This window comes from Poecile atricapillus, chromosome 24 (assembly GCF_030490865.1).
Source record: "Poecile atricapillus isolate bPoeAtr1 chromosome 24, bPoeAtr1.hap1, whole genome shotgun sequence".
NCBI lineage: Eukaryota > Metazoa > Chordata > Aves > Passeriformes > Paridae > Poecile > Poecile atricapillus.
The window spans coordinates 2,741,095-2,764,116 of record NC_081272.1 but is presented as its reverse complement, the minus strand read 5'-3'; the positions used below and the strand labels follow the sequence as shown (position 1 = coordinate 2,764,116).

The following is a 23,022-nucleotide window of genomic DNA, read 5'->3' as shown; positions in this document are numbered from 1 at the left end:
CCCTCTGAAAGGAATGAGGGGTTTGTCTTTATAAACCACTCTGCTGGTAGGTAAAATTAGCGCTGGGAGATAGACAGGGGAAGGATTTCACTGACTGACGAATGGAATGAGAGGGATTTGTCTTTACAGATCTGCTGTAGGTCTGCTGATAAATAAAATTGGATCCTGAGAGATGAAAGAAACAATGGGAAGAACCATCAATTCCACAGGAATTCCACTGATCGGCACAATGAAAAGGAAAAGGGGGAGACATACATTAGAAGAGGGGCTGTGTAAGGCTATTTGGGAAGTCTGAGCCCCTCAGACAATGGGGAAAGAAAGAGGGATATGAGGCCAGGAAATTGGGGTAAAAAGGAAGCCGTGTCCTCCAAAAATCTGAGAGACCCCAGGGGAAATGCCCCATGGCCTCTCTCTTTATTCAAATAAAGTTACAGAACTGCTCTGTCTCCTCTTTGGACATGAACCTCTGGTGTTTGTGGACTGATTTTCCTGGCACCTCCAACCCAAACCTTTCTATGATCCTATTAAACCATGTCACTCCGATCCTCTGCAGTGACACTGGGGGCCAGTTTGCACTTTTGCAGTACATCAATTCTGTGTCACTTTACATTCCTGTGTGAACTGTCTCAGGGGACACAGAAGGAGCCACCCTGGCCACACTCAGGTAAGAAAGGCCTGGCCAAGGGGAGCAATACAAAACCTCCTGTGCTCACAGCCTCTCCAGAATACAAACTGTACAGTTTTTAACTTATTTGCTTTCTTTACTACAGAAAGCAGCACTGAAACTTCATTTCTTTGGAGGAAAAAAAAAATAGAAAAATATTACAACTGAAAGCAATCAGGGCTAAATTTACAAACTGTTTATTTAAAAACCCTTGGAGTAGATATAAAGGAGCTCCTCCTGCTCAAACCCCGTCCTACCCATCTGAAACCCCACAGCAATGCCCCATATTTACACCATCAACGTGTACAACAAGCACCTTTGTGTACAGTCTGTACACAGCAGGGATGAACAGGTGAGACCACAAACACCCAGGTGAATCAGTAAAATGTGGGACACACATTGAACATAAAGCAACATGGAGGAGGCACCAAAGACTCTGCAACTCCCAGGGAGTGGGACTGGTGCTTCTCTCCCTAAACACTGACTTCTTCACTGTGTTAAACAAGGGGCTTGAGTAAGTCTTTATAAAAAGAGAACTTAAATAGTGCAAACTGGTTAAAACATGTCACCCTATCAAAGGTGTTTCTGTCTGACACAAACCCTGGTGTGGGGTCAGAAATAAGGGCTCGAGCTTTCAACCCAGACACTCCACATCCAGGACAGTTTCAGCATCATGTGTGGGAACAGGAAACTTGGGTCACAGTCTCATCACCTGAAATTCCAGGAGCTGTTTAACTTCTGTTTCACATTCCCTTGTGATTTCCAGGTGGAATTCCAGTGAAATGCCCATCCCTCAGTCACTGTGAGGCAAATTAAATACCAAAAACATACAAATACAAGAGGGTCCTTGTGATGTTTCTGCCATTTTAGCAGTGATCTGGGTAAATTCTCCTGTCAGAACTCCCAGGAGGCAGAGAAATTTGGCAAACTACGGAACAGGATGTGCATCAGGTACTCTCTAACTAAGCTTTCAGTCTGTAGCATTTTCAAAGGGCTATAACAAAACAAGCTGTAAAAATAATTTTCCAGATGCTGTCTGTGTTTGACATGGTTTGCTGGAAGAGTCTGGCAACATCTTGTGGAGGGTTTCCAGCACCACAGCTTTCATGTCCAGGTGCTCTTCGGCTTCTTGGGAGAAAAATTAAATAGAAGTAAAGCTGTATTTCCTGATATGCAAAACTATCAAAGATGAGTAACGAGCAAAGCCCCCAAAACAAACTATGGGAACAGACCAGCAACAGAGAAAGGACTTTAAGGCAACAAGAGGCATCAGTGCTGCAATGCTCCGTGTTCACATCCCAGTCCCGTTCAACTGGAAGGAGTTTCTCTCCTCTGCCTCTCCCAAACTTCTTCCTCATCTGTTAACTGTCAGACTCTTCCTCCTTCTCCTCATCCTCATCATCGTCCTTTGCATTGGCCTCAGATTTATCTGAGGATTCATGGAGCAGGACATACTCCCTGCTGCTGAAGCCGAACTTGAGCACGTCCTTCTCCTTCAGTTCGTAGTAGCGCTGGGGCTCGATGCGCTGGTTGTTGAGGAAGGTGCCGTTCCCCGAGCCCAGGTCGATGATGTAGGGCCTCACTCTGCGTCCCACGGTGCCGTCAGCTCGGGTGTACTCCACCAGCCTGGAAAACAAAAGCACTGCCTGAACTACCAGAGAGACAAGAAACATGCTCCAAAAGCAGGTGAGAGACAAATTGTGCTCCATGAGCAGGTGGGTTTGTGCAGTGAACACTCATCCCTCACAAGACTGGAACAGCCCAATGAGATCAACAAGAATCTCTGAGACAGATCAGATTCTGAGGGGCTGCATCATTCCCTAAACCTCTGGGGATGTAACATAGCAACTCCTGCATTGGGACAGATGTTCTCCAAGAGAACACTGCTGGCAGCAGCAGCAGGAGCCCCCTCTGCATCAGAGCAAGGCTGCCATCAGTGTGAGACAGCAAACCAACAAACCTCTCCTTGAAAGGCTTTTACTGTCCATCACACCTGGTGGGTTATCCCAGCCTGGACTCATACCCCATGCTGTGTCTAACCCCACTATGCGATTTCTCTACTCCCAGCTAAATCACGGCAATTTCAGCTACATTTGCCTGCTGCTGGGATGATCTGCAGCAGTCACAATAAATTCCATTTCTAACGTGCCCACAGAGAACTCGCCGCACATTCCAAGGCGTTTGCTTTGTGCGTTGCCTTCCTCCCGAAGTTCCTCAGGCTGCTCACCGGTACTGGAAGACGGCGTGCTGCTTGGAGCAGGAGGGGTGGTCGATGGGGATGTCGGCGATGCGGCGGTGCCGGCCCAGCAGGTAGGCACTCTGCCTGTGGATGTACATCACGGGCAGGAACTCGTCGTTCTTGAAGGGGTACAGGCGCCAGCGCGTCTTGGGGATGCGCGCCTCGGGGGGCTCGCTGTACTTGATCACCACGCCCCGGAAAGTGTTGGTATCCTCCAGCAGCGCCCCTGACAGCTCGAAGCTCGGCTTCTCCTTGTTCACAGCGGCTTTTTCTTTGGGTTTGCTCTCTGGCTGCCAGAGCTCTGCGTTCTGGTCACCGCCGCCCTCGGTGCCCTGCCGGTGCTCTCGCCTCCTCTCGTTGTAGAACTCCCTCTCTGCCTGCTGCTCCCGCAGGTTCTGCACGTCCCGCTCGTGGCCGCGAGCTCCTGGCCTGTCACTGGGGTTCTTCTTTCTGTCTGAGTGGTCCTTGTGTCTGTCCCGGTCACCGCTCCTGTCCCGGTCACCGCTCCTGTCCCGCCGGTGCTCCTGCTCTGATGGGTGCCTCTGCTTCCGCTCCTCATTCCCCCTGCGACAGTGATCATCTCGCTCCTGGAAGGGACAATCAGAATGAAAGAGCAGCACATCTACCCCGGCCTTTCAGAAAATCCCAATCCTACACACTGGGAAAATACATACTGGGATGTGTGTGTGCAGCTCTGACACAATGTGGAACACATTTCCTTGCCAAACTGCTCGGGTTCCCACAAATTGCACCGAATAAAGCACCAGGAACACGCAGGGTAACCTGCTCTGAGCAAAGGATGCAGCTCCCAGGGACGCCTGTGCTGTGGCACAGGCTGGGCTCGAAAAGGAGCTCCAGTCACTGGTGGCACAGCCTGAGCTGGGCAGCGGGAGCTCCTGGCTCGCCCAGACCCTCCCTCTGCTCATGGGGCACGATGCAGGGCCCAGTCTGAAGCGACAAGAGAAGAGGCGCCTTGTGTACCCGGCCCGGCCGAGTCTCCGGTAACCGCAGGGCGCCGCTGTACCGAGAGCATCACTCACCTGCTTTACCCTCACGGCGCCGTGGTGCGGGCTGTGGCTGCGGCTCCTCCTGCTTCGCGGCGAGCGGCTCCTCCGCCCGGACCGGCTCCTCCGCCGGGGCGACCTGCGGAACAACGGGAGGGGTTGAGCGGCGGGGCCGGGCCGAGCGCGGGGCCGAGCGGCCGGGCCTCCCTACCTGCTACCGCGGCTGCCCGCGCGCGGGCCTGCCGGGCCCCGCCGCTCCTCGCCCGGCGGCGACGGGCTGCGCCGAGGGCTTCGCCGCTCGGCCTTCACCGCCGCCTCCCGCCGCCGCCGCCGCTCTCGCCGCCGCTCCTCCGCCGCCGCCTCCATGGCGCCCGTCCCGACGGGAAGTGCCGCCACTTCCGGCCCGCCAGCGCTTCCGCCCGCCGCCGCTTCCGCCCGGGCGTTGCTGCGCCTGCGCGGGGCCGTCGCCATGGTGACGGGGCCGCGGCCGCCATGGCGGCGCCGCCGGAGTCGCTGCTGCGGTACTGCACCCCCGTGCTGGTGTCCCGGCGAGGAGACAGGGCCTCGGCGGGGGTGAGCGGGACGGGGGGCACGCAGGGGGATACGCGCGCCGGGGGCCGAGGCTACCGCGGTCCCCTGCCCGCTCTTACGGCGCCTGTCCTCTCCTGTTCCCGCAGAGTCAGCCGCTGAAGGGGACGCTCCCGCTAACCCCCGGCAGTATCCCCTCCTCGCAGCAGCCGCAGGAGCTCCTGAACGCCATCCTGCCGCCGCGGTGAGCGGGGCCGGGCCGGGGCCGGCAGCGTCCGGCGGGCGCCCGGTGACTCCGGTAACGGGCGGTGCTTCTCTGGCAGGGAGTGGGAGGAGGCGCAGAAGCTGTGGGTGCAGGAGGTGTCCACCGCGCCCAGCACCCGCCGGGACGTCGTGCAGCTGCAGGAACAGCTGGACCGGCAGCTGCAGCAGCGGCAGGCCCGGGAGACCGGGCTGTGCCCCGTGCGCCGGGAGCTCTACACGCAGTGCTTCGGTCAGTGCCCGCCGTGCCCGGCACCGCTCACACCACAGGCTGGCAGGACAGGCCTGCACGTGAAAAACAGCTTTAAATCCTCTTGGTTATCCTCTGAGTTGCGCTTAAACCAAGTTTATTTAAAGTAACTCAAAGCCGTGTGTATCTCACACACTCTGATGATGGAGCGCTGCTCTCCCAAAGGCGAGGGGTGGCCACGGCTTGGAGCGCTGGAGCCTCTGAAGGTTCCCCCGTAACTGCAGCAAGTCATTACACATTTTAAAGTGTTTGCTGTTAGGGCTGTAGAGGATTGGCATCACCGGCATTACCTGAAGGGCTGCAGCACCACTCTGCTTATACCTGCTGCTCTCAATGCTACGGCTGCAGTATAACAAAAATCAATTATCATTGTCTCTAGTACATGTCATCTCCTAAATGTAGGCCCATTTACACCAAAAGCCTCCCATTTACCTTTCCAGGACCCTCTTTCTTTCCCAGAACCCTCTTTACCCTTCTATATAAAAGCTAAAGCTTAAAGCATCACTTCAAGGACTTCATTTTCTTCCCCTCAGGGCCCCATTTACCCTTCCAGGACCCCATTTATTCTCGGACGACTCTCTTTACTCTTCCAGGACCCCATTTACACCTTAGGACCTCACTGACCCTTCAGGGACACATTTATCCTTCCAGGACCCTATTTTACACTGTCATGTAATAAGGACAATTATTATGTGTCCCTGGTTTTGTGGTGCAAGGAATGGGTGAGAGGAGCAGTGTCCAGCCCTCCCAGATAAAGGCACAGCAGCCTCTGTTCCTTCTCTGCAGACAAATCAATTATTATTACCATCTCTAGTACGTCATGTCCTAAATGTAGGCCCATTTATCCCAAAAGCCTGCATTTACCTTTCCAGAACCCTCTTTATTCCCTCAGGATAAGGGAATACCCTTCCAGGACTTCATTTTCCCCTCAGAGCCCCATCTACCCGTCCAAGACCCCCTTTATTCTCTGAAAACCATCTTTACTCTTCCACGACTCCATTGACACCTCAGGACCCCACCGGCCACATTTACCTTGTTTTACCCCACGTAAAAGGGACGATTATTGCGCGTTGCCGGTGCTGCGGTGCAGGGAGCGGGCAAGAGGAGCAGCTGTTGCAGCCTGTGTTGTTCCTCCACAGACGAGCTGATCCGACAGACCACGGTGAGCTGTGCAGAGCGGGGGCTGCTGCTGCTGCGGGTGCGGGACGAGCTGCAGCTGACGCTGGCTGCCTACCAGGCACTGTACGAGAGCAGCGTGGCCTTCGGCGTGCGCAAGGCGCTGCAGGCTGAGCAGGGCAAGGCCCACTTGGAGGAAAGGGTGAGTGGGGTCGTTTGCCCTGTGACGGAGCTTTCTGCACGTGAAAACAGCAAATTTTATAGCCTTAAACTCATTGTTTCCATTTTTATAGCCTTAAACTCATTGTTTCCATTTCCACGGGATGGCAGCAAAGACCATCAAAATACTCAGCTCGCTGTCCTCGGGCTTAGCTGCGTTTCTGAAGCTTGTTCTACACGTTTAAAGACTGTGCCACACACCAATTTGTCCTGATGCCTTAAATTTCAGCTCTCATATTTTTCAGATTCTGTACTGCATTAGGATGTAACTCTGAACTTCATATAGAGTAGTAAGTTCACAGTTTAGTTAGACAAAATCCTTTTCCAGCCTGAGAACCAAGGACACCGTTGCAGCTTCAGGCCCAAAAAATATAAACAGTGAATTGAGGAGAGCAAACTGGGAGGATGGGACTTCATAACCTGAATCTGTAATTGGACAATTAACCCAAATATGTAAATGGACCAAAACTTTTAAGTGTGCAAATTTGTTATCTGTGGTGCATCTTGGGTGTAGCCTTAGCCAGGCTCTTGTACTGCCCACGGTGTATCCTTTGAAGGCTTTTTAACAAATCCCTGTTTTATTCCTTTAACTCTGTCTAGCCTCTGTTCTAGGTAACCTCAATCCCATTTTAACTGAAAACTGACTATTTGCTAACAAAACTTGAGACATTCATACTTCTTCCCAAGATTGCAGAGCTGGAGGAGGAAAAGAAGGAGCTGGAAAAACAAGTGAGCGAGGAGAAAGCGAAATGTGAGGCTATTGAAAAGCAAGAAACTGAGCGGCGAGAAATAGAAGAGAAGAAACACAGTGAAGAGGTTCTGTTCCTCAAACAGACAAACCAGCAGCTGAAGGTCAGTAAAAATCCAGAATTCCAAATACCAGTGGTAAAATTCTCATTAAAACCATTAAAGCCCTAGTAACACAACACACCATTCAACATTAAATATTACCCAAGAACAACTGTGCAGGGACTGGATAATTATTTGTGCATGTGGCTTTGGGGAGAAGTTCTGCTCCATACTTTGTTTTTAAAAGGAAAAAAAACCCCACATCTTTTGAGTGAGGAAAGAATGTCACCCTGAACAGCATCAAATGTTTCTGGCTACAGCTAAAAACATTTCCCTTAGAGCAAGCTGCTTTTCCTGTAGATCCTACTTTATAACTCACATTTTGAGGCTGTGCTGGAATATTTTAGGAGACAAAATCTTAAGTCAGATGTGTGTTGCCCCTGAATCTGTTTCTTCCTTGAAGTACCTGTGCTTGTGTGCCACTGCTGTGGGTTATTGTGGTGGCTGCTCCCATCCATCCACTAACTGGCATCATATTGTCCCAGTAATCACAAAACTTGCTGTTCCCAGCTACTCTTGTCCCAGAGTCAGTTTGTGTTCCAAATGCTGGAGAGCCAAATACTTAATTTAGTTCACACAGTCCAGCCTGAAATCAGAGAATTCAGACCACTGTTTCAACAGCTTTTATTTAATTTCCCCCTCGATGCTTCACATTCTAAACTGAGTCTCTCATCGTACAGAGCCAAGGCCAGCTCTGTTCTCCTCAGAATGCAACAAGTGTGCATGCCAGAAATGACTAACTAATTTATAAAACATGTAGGAATGGAATTGCTGGGGAACAAACCTGGCCTGGCTCTCCTGGCAGCAGCGCAGTGTCCCTCAGCTCCTTGCTGTGAACATCCTACAGAAAATTTAGCCCTTCACAGCACTGAAGGTTTATTTTTTAGGTTAGGGAATCTAATTTGTCTCACTGTCTCATTTGTTTTTCAGGCCCAACTTGAATGCATCATTGCAGCAAAGAATTAATTGTTTTGTTGTCCTCAAGGCAGGCTCAGAAGAGCTGTCAGAGCAAGAAGCTTGCAATTAGTGACAAAGATTTGTCTTCCTAAAACGATCTTGAGTTTTCACTTACCAGTAACAGCAGGCAGTGTAACTGTGTTCTTTCTTTCTCTCTTGACAAGTTGAAATTCAAGAGCTTCATTAATTACTGCTCCCTCCTTCAGAGCCATCTCAGCAGTCAGCTCTTTGAACAGTGAACTTGTCTGGGACTTGCCTGTTGGTAACGTGCTAATGACCTTCAAAGCAATAACTAATAAACATTTTCAAATGCAAACATCTCCCTGACATTATTAATTTGAAAATGTTGTAGAAGATTCAGAACCAATAGAAAAGTGCCTACAAGAAAAGTAAGTCACGTGTACTAAGAAAGAAATGGCAGCTCACTCTTGGACAGGTGTTGTGGGGGCATTTCCTTGAGTACCTGCAGGCTGGTGTCACCTGTACATGGAAATCCCTTGTCAGAACCATCAGCAGTAACTGAGTACAGGTGACACCAAAGCTCTGAGTGTGACTGTTCCTAGTGAAATTGAAGGGGCACAATGGCAGTCATGGATTCACTTCTTAATGGAAGCAAATCAAGTCCCTGCTTGAGGTACCTCTGTGAGCAGCTGGTTACACAGCAAGTGAACACGGCAAAGAGAATTCCCTGCAGTCATGTGAAAAACCCCATAAAGCCAGTTTCCAGAAAAAAACCCACCCAAACCCCATCACTGAGCAACACTGGAATAGCTGTTTGGCTACTGCAGTGTTTGCTGGCCTGGGACGGCGATGTGGAAATACCATCAGCTCCAACTGCACAAAGAACTTTCAGATGATGCAGAAACAAAGAGAGAGATGCTGCTCCTGGGGCCAGGACAGACCGGTCACACTGGGCTTTGAACAGGAACCGCAAGTTTTATAGTAAAAAAAGCCGCCACATACTAGAGCTGTTTTATGTAAAATTTAATAGAATAAGCAGCTATTGCTTATGTTTGTATTTTTTGTGCTTTGATCTTTGTCCCTCCAAGCCAGTTTTTTTCTTGTTCTTATTCTTATTTTTCACGTTGTGAGTTTCATAATACCGGACTCCGACTTTCTTGGAGCGCTGCTGCCTCTCGGCTCGTCTCCTCTGCAAACACAAAACACATTAGCAAACCCCCAGCATCCAGAGCCTCGGTGTCTGCAACTCTCCAATGGTGTTCACTCTGCATTCCACACAAGTTAAGTAAAATAAATAATTTCAAACAAAATGTTACTGATGTGACTCTATACGGAACCCACATCCCTGCTCTTAGGAGAGTTAAGCTTCACTTCAGTCTTTACAGCAGTAGCCAGCAAGAAACAAGATTCAATCTGGCGTGCATAGTCAGATTGAATAGTAAGAGGGGGCATAGTGCATAGTAAGAGGGGGGTGACAGAAGTTGTCAAAGTACATTCACAACAGAATTCAGTTTTCATTCCCCTTCTGTTCATGCCCAAAGTCTCAAAGCTCTTTTGTGACAAAGGGCTCTTTAGTGGTATCACCAAGGGTAAAAAAGCCAGCTTATTTCCCTGCGTACTTGTATATAGGAAAGCACACTTACTTCTTTGGATGTGAGTTTCTTACAAGGCTGTTTACCCAACTGGTCATCATCATCATCACCTTCCTCTTCTTCTCTTCTCTTTCTTTTCTTCTCTGTGCTGCCTGCAAACAGCAGAGATCATGCACTTGTTATCTTCTAGAACACTCCTATGTTTGAAGAACTTCAGGCTGAGGTCACCATCTCAACTCCTTGAGCAACGCATTCCCTTTGTATTTAAGAGCTTCTACCAAAACATAAATGTTCCTCACAAGAGAATCACAGCTATTACTGAGAAAACTGCTCTTGAGAAGCAGGTTGCTCCAGCCCCATTCAAGTCCAGAATTCCACAGTCCAGTCAGGACAGGGCTCTCCCACCTGATTGTGCCTTTACTCAAACTGACTACAACAACTGAAGCCACATAAAAACCTATAGCCTGAAGTATCTCTGCTTTTATAACATCCCAAATCCTGTCCACTCCTTCCTACAACACCCCAGGGAAGGGGAACTGCTCTGGCCCAGAGCCCAGGCTGTTGGAACTCAACATTTGCCTTCACTGTATCTTTGCTCACTAAGAGGGACATCTCCCATCACACAGACAGCTGTTTTATAGGAAGGCTACACCAGGTAACCAGCAGCCCTTGGGTCAGCTAAAGGGAGATTTAAGCAGATTTAGGGGAAAAGAACTTGCATGCAGGATCCAGTGGATGCTTCTCCCCTTAATACCATTTTTTCTTCTGGCTCATAGGATTTCCAAATGTAGATTAAGAACATCTACTAATCTTGTTTTACCTCTGTCTTCATTTTCTTTGGGTTCTTCAGCCTTCTGCACAGATTTTGCAAACACTTTGTCACTCAGTCCCTTGGGGATTCTATGGAAGATAAAGCCAGCAATAAAAGATTGTTGTTACACAAACAGTGACCACCTCTGAGAAGCCATCAGACTCCAGCAGATCCCAGTCCCCTGTCAGCATCAAAGCCAGTCTTTGCACCAGAATATTGCAATACCCTTGTTGCTGGAGTTACTGTGCTTGTGCGCTATATGAGAGCAAAAATGTAGCACTTAAACCTTGAAATTTCAATCCTCATAAGGCTGGTGGGTGAGCTTTGCTAAAACTGGGCCTGCTGTATGGGCTAGGATTCACTGCACATGCACGAAGACACAGGCATATCCAGCCTTGGTATCACTCAACATCAAGGAGAGACCCAAGGATGCAGTACTGCTGCCCAGAAAACCAAGATAATGGTAACTAATCCATAGTTTAAGAGGCAGCTTTCCAAAAGTGAGAACATTTTTAATTTGCTGGTAAATAGCAGTTCTTGGAATAATCTTTCAAAAACAAACTGTTACTTCACCCAATTTCCATCCCTTAGCTAAGCCAGATAAACTGTGGCAACTTGTGTGTGGCAGCATGGGGGGACTTGTTAAACAAGTCAGAAATGGAGTCAAACTACAGCAGAGCCTCATCAACCCTTTTGCCCCCTGCAGTGTATTGGAGAGATTCAGGTACCTTATTGCTGAGAATCTCTTGGCCTTGGCTTTATCCAAAAATTTTTTATATTTTGCAATCTTGTCCTCCAAAGCTTTAAGAACTGCTTTAGAGCTCTCGTGGGCACCTGGTGCAGCCTGCAACTCCTCCTCTCCCGGATCCTGATGTTGGTCATTCTCTTTCTCCTCCTCCTCCTCCTGCTCCTCCTCTCCAGAGGAATCATTGTCTGTGTCATCAAAACCTGGCACATCCACAGGAACCAGGTCTTCTTCTGAGAACTGAGGTGCCACGTTAATCCTGCCGAAGTTCTGCCGAACATGGGACATGAGCTGCCTGATTTCGGTGTTTGTGTTGTTCCCCTCCTCTTCTGCTGGCTCCACACCTGATGCCACCAACTCAGAGACTTTCTCCTCAGTATTATCTTGGCTGGATGTCACAGACGCTGCCAACACAGGAGGCTGCAAGAAAGAGCAGGATATTTTATCCCCAAAGTCTGTCCGACCATCTCCAGGAACAATTTCCATTTTCTCTCTTTGGAAAAAGCTTAAGATGACAACATGATTACTGACATTCCTGGCAGTCAATGATTCAGATGTCTCTGTAAAGAGAGCTGCTACCTGACCCTCACCAAATTCAGGCAGAGCCCAGGACATGCACTGGCCAAGCCTCACAGTGCTCTGGGAAAAGCAACAGGGAATACCATTAGGAAAATCAAGTACGTGGGAAGAGGAGGCACAAGCCTCACATTCTTACCTGGGGCCCTGGCTGACCTGGTTCTGCATTCGGTGGCTTCACAAAGAAAGGGATTCTGCCCCTCTGCCAGTCATTGAGAACCATCTTGCTCACAGTCTGCAAGTCAGGCTCACCACCCTGAGAAAAAACAGGAACAGTTTATGTCCATATTTTCAGGGCATACAGCCCTCCTGTGCCCTGTGAGCTATTTCCCATGCTCAGAACAGGCCACACACTCTTCCACCCTGCAAATACAGGAAGCTATTGCACCTTTAGCAGTTTTCCAGTCCTAGCAGCAAGTTTCTCAAGGAAGTCTTCTGTATCTGTCCAGGAGTCAATTTTGTATGTCTTTCTGATGTACTCTGCTTTGGCTCTTTCCAGCACAGCACCAATATGGTCTTCGGGGCTCTTAATCTTTTCAACTTGAACCTGAAAAAGCACAGCAGAGGATCAAACCCTCTGAGACCATCACAGTGACAACAAGCAAAGCTTTCCAGCATCCAATGCAGACACATACCACTCCCTTCAGCACAATGTCTGTCTCTGAGTCTCCTGATGGATAAACCACCCCAGGGCAGTCAATGAGAAAAATCCGCCGCATCAAGGTGATGTATTGCCACACCTGGAAGAGATCAGCAGTTCCCCATCAGCACCTTCCACACAGTCCTTGTTTCATTTTTGAAGACCAGAAGTCAGAGAAACAGAGCCTAACCCAGCATTTGGACCAGGAGAGCATGGACAGGGAGGGAGGGCAGCTGAGCATTCCCATCACAGCCCTGCAGTACGGCAGAGTGGGAATTTGGGAATGCTGCCAGAGCAGTGCCTCAGAGCAGGGACTGTCCCTTGGCCCCTCCTCAGGCTCACACAACCTGTGCAGGTGAGTGAAGAACTTGACAAGGTCATTAGGCTGATTTCACGTGAATTCTGCCAGCAATCACATCTTTAACACAGAGATGTTCCTACCTTTGTTTCCCCTGCAATGGGGGCCACACTGCAGACCTTCTTGGACCGTAGGGTATTGATCACTGAGCTCTTGCCAACATTGGGGTAACCAATGAATCCCACACTGATCTGCTTCTTGTCAGAGTGTAACTGGTGAGAAATAACATGTCCTTTCACATCTTGGAGTGAGGGACAGAATTACGACTGCAGTCCTGAACCCCAAATGCTAACAAAGCAAAAGACCACACACAGTAACCCCCCAAACCAACCACAGATCCGCAAAATTGTTTTGTACCTTTCCAAACTGCCTGAGGAGCTGTATGAAAGCACCTTTGCCGAATGGGTTTGTGAGGCTGGCATGGAAAGCGAGTGTTGGATACTCCTGGGAAAGGACAGCAACCCAGCGCTTCTGGAGAGGCAAAAGGGTCTGCGTTAGAGACCCAGGGCTGGAGAGTGACACTCTGTGCTCAGAGAGGAGGACACAGCATCTGCACTGGGCTCACAAATGCAACTGGCCATGAACATTGCTAGGGAAGAACCTTTGAAGCACTTCCCCAACCCAACAGCTAAAAGCCCTGAGTATTGTTTGTATAAAAGACAAACAATTTCCCAAAAACGCCTTCACTGCTAGCTAAAACTCATTAGTTTAATGACATAAAGCAAACCAGCTGGGGTGAATATGGATCCTAGGCAGACTAACATTTAGCACACTCTGGAGACAACAGCTGAACTGTTAAATCCAGACAGAGGAAGTAGGGAATTTGTGGCTGGCGTGTGTTGCTCAACTTGGCCAAACTTGGACAGATTTACATGGTAATTGTTACTTTTACTGCAGGCAAGCAGAGAACTCCCAGCGCCCCAGCTGCAGTACGGCCTTCCAGACCAGCATGGGGACTGGCATCGAGCTGCAGCACAGCCACAACAGGAACAAAGAAGGTCCACAGAGTAACAGGCAGGACTGTGCTTACAGTGGCCCAGGTAGGAACGAGATCACATTTGTTCAGGACAAAAATGAGATGTTTCCAGTGCTTCTCCTTTTTAAGGTAGGATTCCACATGAGGGGAGCGAGTGCCTATGGGATCCCGGGCATCAAGAACTTGAACAACAACATCTGATGAGTCAATCACCTGAAAAATAAAAAAAAAAATCACACAGAAGTAAAGGATTTTGCAGAAAGCAAAATATACCTCCCAAATGAAACTAGTCATATTTGAAACTACATCATTAATTTAAAAACCTTGTATCCCTCACAAACTGCTACTTCCCCACAGACTGGTGAAGTTCAGACTAACATCCATTGATGCTCTACTCTTTCCTCTTCTTAATCCCCTCCAAATTCAGCCTGGACAGCTGAATCACTTTTACCTGTTCTTATGCACCAGGGAAAGAAAACACTACATCCAAATGGGAAAATTAAAGTGCTGCAGCACACAAACCCCCAGTGTTTGTCATCCATTCAGCAACAACTCCCTTCTGCCATTTCTTAATGGATCAGGGTATAAAAGATGTTTTCTGGACCAATATGAAACACACAACCAAGCAGGAACCTGCTGTTAGTCCACGAAGCAACTACAGCAGGGAGCTGTCATTTTACGTCTTGCTTCAAGCCAAGTGAATTTGTTTCACAGCTTTTTCCTGCAGTTTTGGCAACCTCTTACTGAAATCTGTTTTGCTCAACCATTCCCAGTGCTTTTAGATCCAAATTAAAGGGTTTTAAGCTGCATTCAGAAATTCAGAGCAGAAAGTCAAGCAATTTTATACCTAAGAGTCACTGAGAGCACACAAACTGCTCATGCCACCCCAATTCACTCAGTCTCCATTTCTCTGGCAGCCATAGTGGCTCATGGAGAATTGAGGGTCAGAGCTCTCCCAAGAAGATCCCATCAACGTGCCAGATGAGCTTAGTCTAAAGAAACTTAAGGAAACATGATTCTTTTACTTGTGGTGAAGACCCAGGAATCCAAGAGAAACTTACATCCTCACTCTGCCAATCCTCTTCTAGAACATGTATTTTAAGAATGTTTATTCCTGTAGGACAAGAGCTCAAGAATCAAGCTCAGTCAGGCAGAGATTTGGAAATCAAAATGTACTTTTTTTGTGTTTTTCTCATTGTTGCTGTACAGGATTTTGATGCTGTGCTGAAGCCCCTAGCTGTGTAAAGGCTGACAGAAGTGACTGCTGCAAATTCCAAGTGCCATTTACCTTGTAGAGCTCACCCCAGATTCTTTTGGACTGTCCTTTCTTAAAGATTTCCTCTTGTGCTTCATCCCTGAAAAACATCATCAGAAAGATCAGCAACCACAGATACAGGGTCAGGAGCTACTTCTTTTCTCTTAAGCCATTTACAGACAAAAGAGGGGACAAAGCCCAAGTAACAGTTGGTATTTAGCCAAAATCCCAAATTCAGCTAATCTCCTTTCCGCTCCTCCTCACACAGTAACAGCATTGATGGAGGTACCAGATACTTCTTTAAAAACAAGGCTGGCTTTTCATACATGTAAACAATGAATCATTTTTCCTTTCCAGTCACCTTACACCAGTGTCCTCTATCACCAGGTCTCGGTCCTTGCCCTGGTCATAAGACTCTGTCGAGGCCTCAGCATTCTCCACCAGAGATTGCACATCACTTGCAGACAGAGTTGGTCTTTTCCTTTGTGATTTGGGGCCAAACGTTGTTTCAAATGTTTCTGTGTCAAGAATGTGAACTCTGGAGGTCTGAAGAAAAACAGGTTGGTTAAAAAAAACAACCCCAAGCACTGTTTTTTCCCCATCTCTGGTGACACACAGGGAAGGAGCCCCAAGTTCAACACAGCCCTGGCAGCCTTTAACAAGTGACAGGCACTTCCCTAACAATGTTTGAGTTTTCCAGCTCAAGCCTTGAGAAACACAAGAGTGGATATTTAATAAGCAACAAAACATTCTGCACTCGCCAACAAACCATGCTTCAGTTCTTCCACCATAAATGGTGTCAAATGCAATTACAAGCACTGTGATGAAAATTCAGCTGCTATCTTTGATCATTTCTTGTTTTTCTAACAAGAGCACAAATCTCGCCAAAGTCTCAGATTTTTGTCAGGGATAATTACAATCAAAACTGTAGATTTTCAAGCTTGCAATGAAAGCCAGCTTGTCTTGGAACAGCAAACAATCCATCGCTGAAAGCAGCTATTTGTTTTTGTAATGCATGTTTTAACACAATTCTTCCCTAATTTAAATAATGTTCTTATGACATGAACTTAGGAAGTTCCCATATGACAAAATAGCTACCAATAGTCCAAAATAATGGTTTAGACACTGTGAAAAAAAATGGCAATAACTAAAACTTGATGTATTAGAAATGAAGGCACAATGAAGAATTTCTGATACAGGATAAATCACACATTTGAGTTCAAATTCATCACATGAGTGTCTGCAGGGTGAAGTAGCCTCAAAGAAAGGCCCAGGAGCTGTTAGAGGCATTAGAACATCAGCTGTCATACTGATCAGATCAGTGTATCAAAAATCAGAGCACAGTATGATAGTATCATAACCTATCACAGAATCACAGAAGGCTTTGGGCTGGAAGGGTCCTTAAAGCCCATCCAGTGCCATCCCCTGTCATGAGCAGGGACACCTTCCACTATCCCAGGATGCTCTAAGCCCTGTCCAACCTGACCTTGGACACTGCCAGGGATGGGGCAGCCACAGCTTCTCTGGGCATCCTGTGTCAGGGCCTCACCTCCCTCACAGGAAAGAATTTCTGGGGTCATTTCCTATTGGAAAATGAGAATTTTTATGAAATAATGTATCTTTCTTTGCCCTCACACTTGATGCCCACAGTGACAGGAAATCAGAACCATCTTTCCCCAAGGAATCCACTACAGCTGCCCCTCCCAAGGCTTCCAGAACCCAGTGTTTCCCCAGGCTGAGCAGAAGCAGCACAGCTGTTGACAGGTAAATCACCGTGTGCACACACCTGCACAGCAAGTGATACCCACATGTGGTTTGATCCGGTCATAGAACAGGGACATGGGCAGCTTCTTCTGCTTCATGATCACCCTGTAAGGATCCTTCATCACAGTCTCCATCTCCTCCTGGAATTTCTGTAGGGATGATTGCTTGATCACACGAGTATTTCCTGAGTGTAAAAAACAAACATTGCACCTGGCCACTCCTGATCTAAACTGCTCCAGCTGGGGACACTAATAAAAACATGACTTTTCTATCTAGGAACAAAAATACAAACCCAAAGGGTTTTACTTGACACCAAGCCCAAATAGGCAGCCAATCCCTTTCTTTCCCATCATTTACAGGAAATTTTACAAATATCTCTAGGACACTTAACAGCCATACCCATGGGCAAAGCATGGGGAACAGCCACAGGAGCCAAAATAACCACCCTTAGGGGACTGTGTGGAAAGTACAGACCCAAAGCACAGGTAAGGGGTAACAATGATCCCTTAAGATTTTGGTTTTTATATTTTTCATCTGTTTGCAACCCTGCCATTCTTTAGAGTGTAACTCCAAACTCCACACACAGTGTGAGCTGCTGCTTTCCCATTTGGGTCAGACACAGCAATTCCTCTCCAGCCCTGGCAATCAAGGACACCTCACTGCCTCAGGCCCCCAGAGATGGAAACAAAAGGGACTTGGGGGCAGCAAACTTGGGGTAAATGACTTCATTACCTGAAGCTGGAATTGGGAGATTAACCCCAATATGCAAATGGGCTAAACTTATAAAAGTGTGAAACCCCTGATCCATGTTCCATTTTGGGTGCAGCCCCTGGGGGGCTTTGTCTGCCTGAAATCTCCCTCAATAAATAGAACTGTTTTTTATTTGTTTAATTTTGTCTGGCCTCAGCCAGACAATTAACCCTCTGGGCTAATTTTAGGTAGCCCCAACAAGGCATCAACAACAGCAGGGGTCCCCCACCTTCCCTTTCAGCACCTTCCCACACAGCTCTCAGACCACCATTCTGAAACAAACACCTTTCAACACACAAAGCTCAATAGTTTTGAAGCTTGCCAAGTCTGGAAGTTGGGAGAAACTCACCAAACCATTTGATATTTGGTTCCACTCTTGCAACAGTGCCTGGTGCCACAGTTGACTGATACTGCAGAGGTTTGATCACTTTGCCACGTTTGTTCCTAAGAAGAAATGAAGATATGTCAGTGCACAAAGGGCAGCAGTAACCTCTTCATCCCTTGTGTGTACCAGGCCAGAGACACAAAACGCAGAGAGACCCTTCACCTACAGCCAGTGCTGCCACACATTCCATGAGGGTGAGTTAGTCCAACCTGAGTGGCAATGATGGCACTCACAGCCCGTGGTCTCACTCCAGTCTGGCCAGACCCTCCCTGCAGCTGCTTGTGTCAGCCCAGGAAGGGCTCATGGGGCTGCAAAAGGCATCGAGGAGGATTTTCTAGCAAATCCCACTATGTTCTCTCATGAAGCCTTTTAACCAGTTCTGCCCACCAGCTTTGCAGAGCTCATCCACACTGGATTTGCAAGATGAGACCCAGTTTGAATTCAGCAATATTTCAAAACCCCCTCTCCCAGTCTGCTCTCCAAACAGTGGGAAATTTGGCAAAAGAAACCAAACACGCTGATGTCAAACAGGATTTTCAGAGCATGGCACAGACACGGTGGGTGCTGCTCCCCTGCCAGTGATCCCTGAGTGTGGCACAGAGGGGAACAGGGGGACCCTCTGTGAAGATGCTGAGGGGAGCTGAGGCCTTTCAGGTATTTTGGGGGAAGCTTTTGATCTATGCTGCTGTGGGAAATTCGGGAATTCTGTGTGTTTTGGGTCTCACGACACTCCCCGCAGATGCACCAAGTGTTTCCCAGCTGTGTCCCTGGTACATCGCCGGACTGCTGAGAGCTCGGGAACAGCTTTGGGAACAGCTTTGGGATCAGGCTCCCCAGCTCACGGGCTTACGGAGCACACGACGGAGCGACACCGAGCTAGTAAGGAGGCATTTTATCGCCTGTCGCTGGCGGCACCGGGAACGCGGCCAGGCCACGAGCCAGCCCCCCGCGGGCCGGGCCGGGCCGAGCTCACCTCCGCTCCTTCTGCCGGTACATGTTGAGGCGCCGGATGGTAGCTCGGTCCCGCATGTTGTTCCCTCCCTCGCCCCCGACGCGATCTGCGGAGACAAGAGAATATCAGCTCCGCTCTGCTCCGCTCCGGCCCGGCCCGGCCCGCGGCCCCGCTCGTACCGGGGTTGGTGCTGGCGCGGGAGGGGTTGATGGAGCAGCGGCCTTTGTAGCGTGGCTTCACCATGGTAGCGGTAGGATGCCTGTGCCGGTGGCTGTGCCGGTGGAAGTGCTAGTATTAATGCTGGTGCCGGTGGAAGTGCTAGTGCTAATGCTGGTGCCGGTGGCGGGCCAGGCCCGGAGCGCTCGGGACGGGCCGGGGACACGCGCACGGCACTTCCGGCGCGCGGCGGCGAGTGACGCACTTCCGGGAGCCACCGCACGGCGGCGCAGGCGCAGGCGGCATCGCCGGGCCCGGTTGCCACGGCAACGCGTGGGCTGGGCCCTGCCGAGGGTCCCTTCATGTCCCCCCGTGTCCCCCCATGTCCCCCGCGTTCCCCCGTGTACCCCCCGTGCTCCGTGTCTCCTCCCGTCTCCGGGGATGGCGGAGCCCGCCCCGGAGCGCTGCGGTCTGGCCGGGTCCGGCCCGGGGCCGCGGGCTGGTTGGAAGGCTCGGCGGGGGCGCTGGCACGGGAGCCCCCATTGTTTGGGAAGTGGTGCTTGTTCACAGACACATAATGGAAATAGCTCGGGAGAGCGGCAGGAACGCTCCCTGCCTCTCGCTGATGGATGGGAGCGGCCGGAGGGGCGCTGGGACAGCCGGAGCGACACCGGGGCTGCCCCAGGGCACTGCCCCAGCAGAAACTCGAGCACAGGGCAGTGCTGGTGGGTATTTACAGGCGCACGGGGCTGTTCTTTCTGGGTTACTGGCAAAGAATTTTAAAAATTAGGAATAAAAACACTGTTTTTATGTGCGTGTAAAGAATTGCATGGATGGTGTACTAACAAATCAAATCTGTGCAAGTTCTGTGTCCAAAGCATAAGCCCACATTCATGTTACTGCCAGATTGTAATAGCAATTTGAAAGCTCCTCACCTAGGGGAAATGAACAAAGCTGAGCTGAAACAGCGTTAATTGATACCAGAGCTTGGACTAGGGCCGAGCTCAGCACCTTGGGGAATACTTGCCCAAAACACAGCTCTGGCCCATCCTGCCTAAACACTTATTAGCAGCAGACCGTTCCCAGCCAGTGCAATGTCCTTCTGGTGCTGCTAATGCTCCTTTAAACCCAGAACAATAACAGAGCTGCTGGGATTTTGTTCTTTTAATGATTTTCAGCGTTTTGCTGTGAGGTGTAGAGTCCCTGCTGTACAAGGGAGCCATGAGTCAGGCCTTGGGACATGTTTTGTAAGAATGAGTCTGGAGTTGGAGGCTGTTTGGCTTAAGCCTACACGTTCTGGTTTTTCTCTTAATAGAATTATCTGTGCCTTGGGCATTGAAAAAGTACACATTGATGTGGGCATAAAAAATCAATTCCAAATTGTAGATAATTGTTTAAGCTATCAGACTCGAGGCTCATGTAGAAGAGTTTTCCCGGGACAAGTGTGTTTTCTATTAGAGTCGATATCAATCTGTCAGAAGAGCCTTTTGATTTTCAAAATTTTAGACTAAATAGTTGAGTAATACTTTTGCTCTGCTCTCCCCAACTCTTTCCTCCTTTCCCTTAAGAAAACTCCCTCTTTATTGTTATCAGGAGATCTTGGGGTGCAGCCAGAAAGTCTCCGTCTCTTTCTGTGAGAGAACAGACCCAGCCAGCTTTGGGCAGGAGGTTGTGGCAGGGAGAACTTGTCTTGAGGATGCCCCGGAGCTGAGTGCTGAATTCCCAGGCTGGAAGCATTGGTGGGAGAGCACAGGCCCCTTACCCAGCCATACCACATCTCCATTGGGGTGGACGACAAGCCTGGATTTTCTGTCATAAGGAGAGATCCTACCGAAATGTGTGGGACCTGCATTCCAACTGGCACCTTCCTGCAGCACTTTGCTCACTCTCATGTATTCCCTGACCCAAATTCCATCACTGGGGCCAGTGATGTTTAACATCAGCAGTTGGTGTTTAACTTGCAGCATCCCCGAGGCTGCTTATTGTGTATCTGATAACATGTGAGCCAGATATTTTGCTCCACTGATGTTTTGTTGCTCTATGACTCACAGCTTTTCTTTTGCTATTGATGCATCCCCCCATTTCAATCTTCAGCTTTTTCTCATTCTGTTACCACTGGCTGCAGCAGGACACTGTCTGTGCCACAACCAGCCAGGACAACAGGGTCACAGATTGTTCTCTATCACCTCTGCTACGTGGCCTCAGCTCCTCAGCACCACTGCCCTGACCAGGGCTGAAATGAAATAATTTTGAGTTTTATGTGGCCTCATCTTTGTCAAATCCCAGTGAATGTGGTTACGTGATGCCATCGGAATGACTCATTCCCATAATTACATATGTTCTGAGGGGTTATTCCCATTGTATTATTAAAAACCAGTGATGTTGGATTTTTGGCAGGGACTGTCTTCCTCGTATGATCTACAGATTTTGTCAATTAAATGAAGGAAAAGTAGATTTCCAAGAGTTCAGAACAAGACCGGACTTGCACTCAGAGCCCTTTTTCAGTGTGGTATAGAGCTCCTCTGTTCAATTTAACAGGATAAAGCAGCATCAGCCATCTCCCCCTATTGCAGCAGCTCCCTGCAGAGCACAAGGATGCAAGTGGATTTTGTAGCTCATCTTCAAAAATCACAGCAGAAGATATTGTAGGTAGTTTATCACCACAGCAGCTTTCCCAGCTTAGTTCCTCAGGCATGGCTTCCCAGGGATACAGCTGTCAGGAGTGGGAGGTAGGGCTCCTTGGCAAAAGGTGTGACAGCTCTCGAACAGGAAAAACAAAGCAATCCTGGATTGTTGCTTTGGATATGGAGTTCCCAAAATGGTGCCTGAAAGCAGCAGGGGAACTTGGGAGGAAGGAGAAAACCGAAGTCAAGAAAAAAGGCAAAACGGTGTAAGAGGGCCTGGAGAGCCCAGGCTGAGCTGTGCCAGCGGTGTCGAGCCCCTGGAGCGCGTGGCGGGCTCAGAGCTGGGCAGGCTGCAGAGCCCTGGGCTGCGCTCTGGAGACAGCCAGCGCCGTGGATCTGGCGTTCACCAGTGCTCTGGAAGCCAAAGCAGTTAAATAGGAATGTTTTCCTGTGGTTTCATTGGAACAGTCATGAAAAGTAACTCCTGCCCTTACGGGCTGGGCTCCTCTGTGGCACAGGAGGGGCTGAAGTCTTGTCAGTGCCTCTAAACCAGCGCTTTACCTCAGGCTGTAAATAACAATATCCGACCTACCTGGCTGCCTTTTTCCTGTTCATCAAAAGTTCTGGAAATTCCTGCAAGCAGCTCCATCCAAAGTATGGTTTGGCATTCAATTGGGTGTGATGTATTACCGTGTATGTAAATGCCATCAGGGTGATTTGTTGATGGTGACTGATTAAATAAATTTTCTATATTTCTTTAATTTTAATATGGATTTTTTAAAATGTGATGCCTATCATATCTCTCTGTGAAGTCTATTGGCTCCATAAAATCTGTAAATATGTATCTGAATTATCCCTTTTAGTGTTCTCAGACAATGTAATCCAAACAATAGAGTTTTGGAGATAACCTGTTTCACTATTCTACTTTGTTTGCTTTAATCAAAGCTAAGATTTCCCCTGAGTGAGAAATCATTTAGACATAAACATGGGGTAAGGAGTATATACATTGCCTCCACCTCTCTGAGGGTGGAAGGTCAGTGAATTACTGTGTGAGAAGTGTGTGTGCACACGGACTGATGAAAAATACAGATTTATATTACCCAGAAAGGGTTAAGAATGTGATAGAAACAACGTGTGTTTGGTGACATTCATCTGGTTTAGGTTCCAAATCTCAGCAAATAAGAGAGAAATTAAACAGTTCTAAACTCACAACTGCAAGCTGTCCATTATTCCTGGCCCTTTGTTCCCCCCATGGCATAAGATGTATTGCTCAAAAGCTGAGGAAAAGCAGTAGAAACCATCCTTCAGATTCTGAGTTAATGGAATTCTGTCCAGGTTGTTCAGCAGGGAAAATGAAGCTGTTTCCTGGCAGTGGAATTCCAAAGGATCT

At 48.7% G+C, this 23,022-nt stretch overlaps 3 protein-coding genes across 4 annotated transcripts; 1 reads left to right on the top strand and 2 right to left on the bottom strand.

The window, feature by feature from the left end:
* Positions 1-845: 845 nt before the first annotated feature.
* On the bottom strand, positions 846-4,393 carry SNIP1 (Smad nuclear interacting protein 1). Of its 2 annotated transcripts, XM_058856563.1 has the most exons (4): positions 4,119-4,393; positions 3,944-4,046; positions 2,892-3,490; positions 846-2,290 (listed from the first exon to the last, which is right to left on the bottom strand). In XM_058856563.1, the coding sequence occupies exons 1-4, from the start codon at positions 4,376-4,378 to the stop codon at positions 2,026-2,028; spliced, it is 1,227 nt and encodes a 408-aa protein (XP_058712546.1). In that variant the 5' UTR covers positions 4,379-4,393; the 3' UTR covers positions 846-2,025. The 2 variants fall into 2 exon arrangements, with proteins under 2 accessions (XP_058712546.1, XP_058712547.1); XM_058856564.1 differs by lacking the exons at positions 3,944-4,046; positions 4,119-4,393 and adding an exon at positions 3,578-3,870.
* Positions 4,363-8,934, top strand: DNALI1 (dynein axonemal light intermediate chain 1). Its single transcript, XM_058856577.1, has 6 exons — positions 4,363-4,480; positions 4,585-4,679; positions 4,759-4,928; positions 6,086-6,264; positions 6,969-7,133; positions 8,061-8,934. Exons 1-6 carry the CDS (start codon positions 4,400-4,402, stop codon positions 8,094-8,096), a joined length of 726 nt encoding a protein of 241 aa, XP_058712560.1. The 5' UTR covers positions 4,363-4,399; the 3' UTR covers positions 8,097-8,934.
* Positions 8,935-9,056: 122 nt separating this feature from the next.
* Positions 9,057-19,251, bottom strand: GNL2 (G protein nucleolar 2). The gene is made up of 16 exons (XM_058856560.1): positions 19,032-19,251; positions 18,874-18,958; positions 17,865-17,959; positions 16,810-16,949; positions 15,363-15,547; positions 15,035-15,101; positions 13,801-13,959; positions 13,128-13,241; positions 12,854-12,982; positions 12,408-12,512; positions 12,161-12,319; positions 11,912-12,028; positions 11,180-11,616; positions 10,461-10,540; positions 9,692-9,792; positions 9,057-9,237 (listed from the first exon to the last, which is right to left on the bottom strand). Exons 1-16 carry the CDS (start codon positions 19,093-19,095, stop codon positions 9,088-9,090), a joined length of 2,187 nt encoding a protein of 728 aa, XP_058712543.1. The 5' UTR covers positions 19,096-19,251; the 3' UTR covers positions 9,057-9,087.
* Between the last annotated feature and the right edge of the window lie 3,771 nt (positions 19,252-23,022).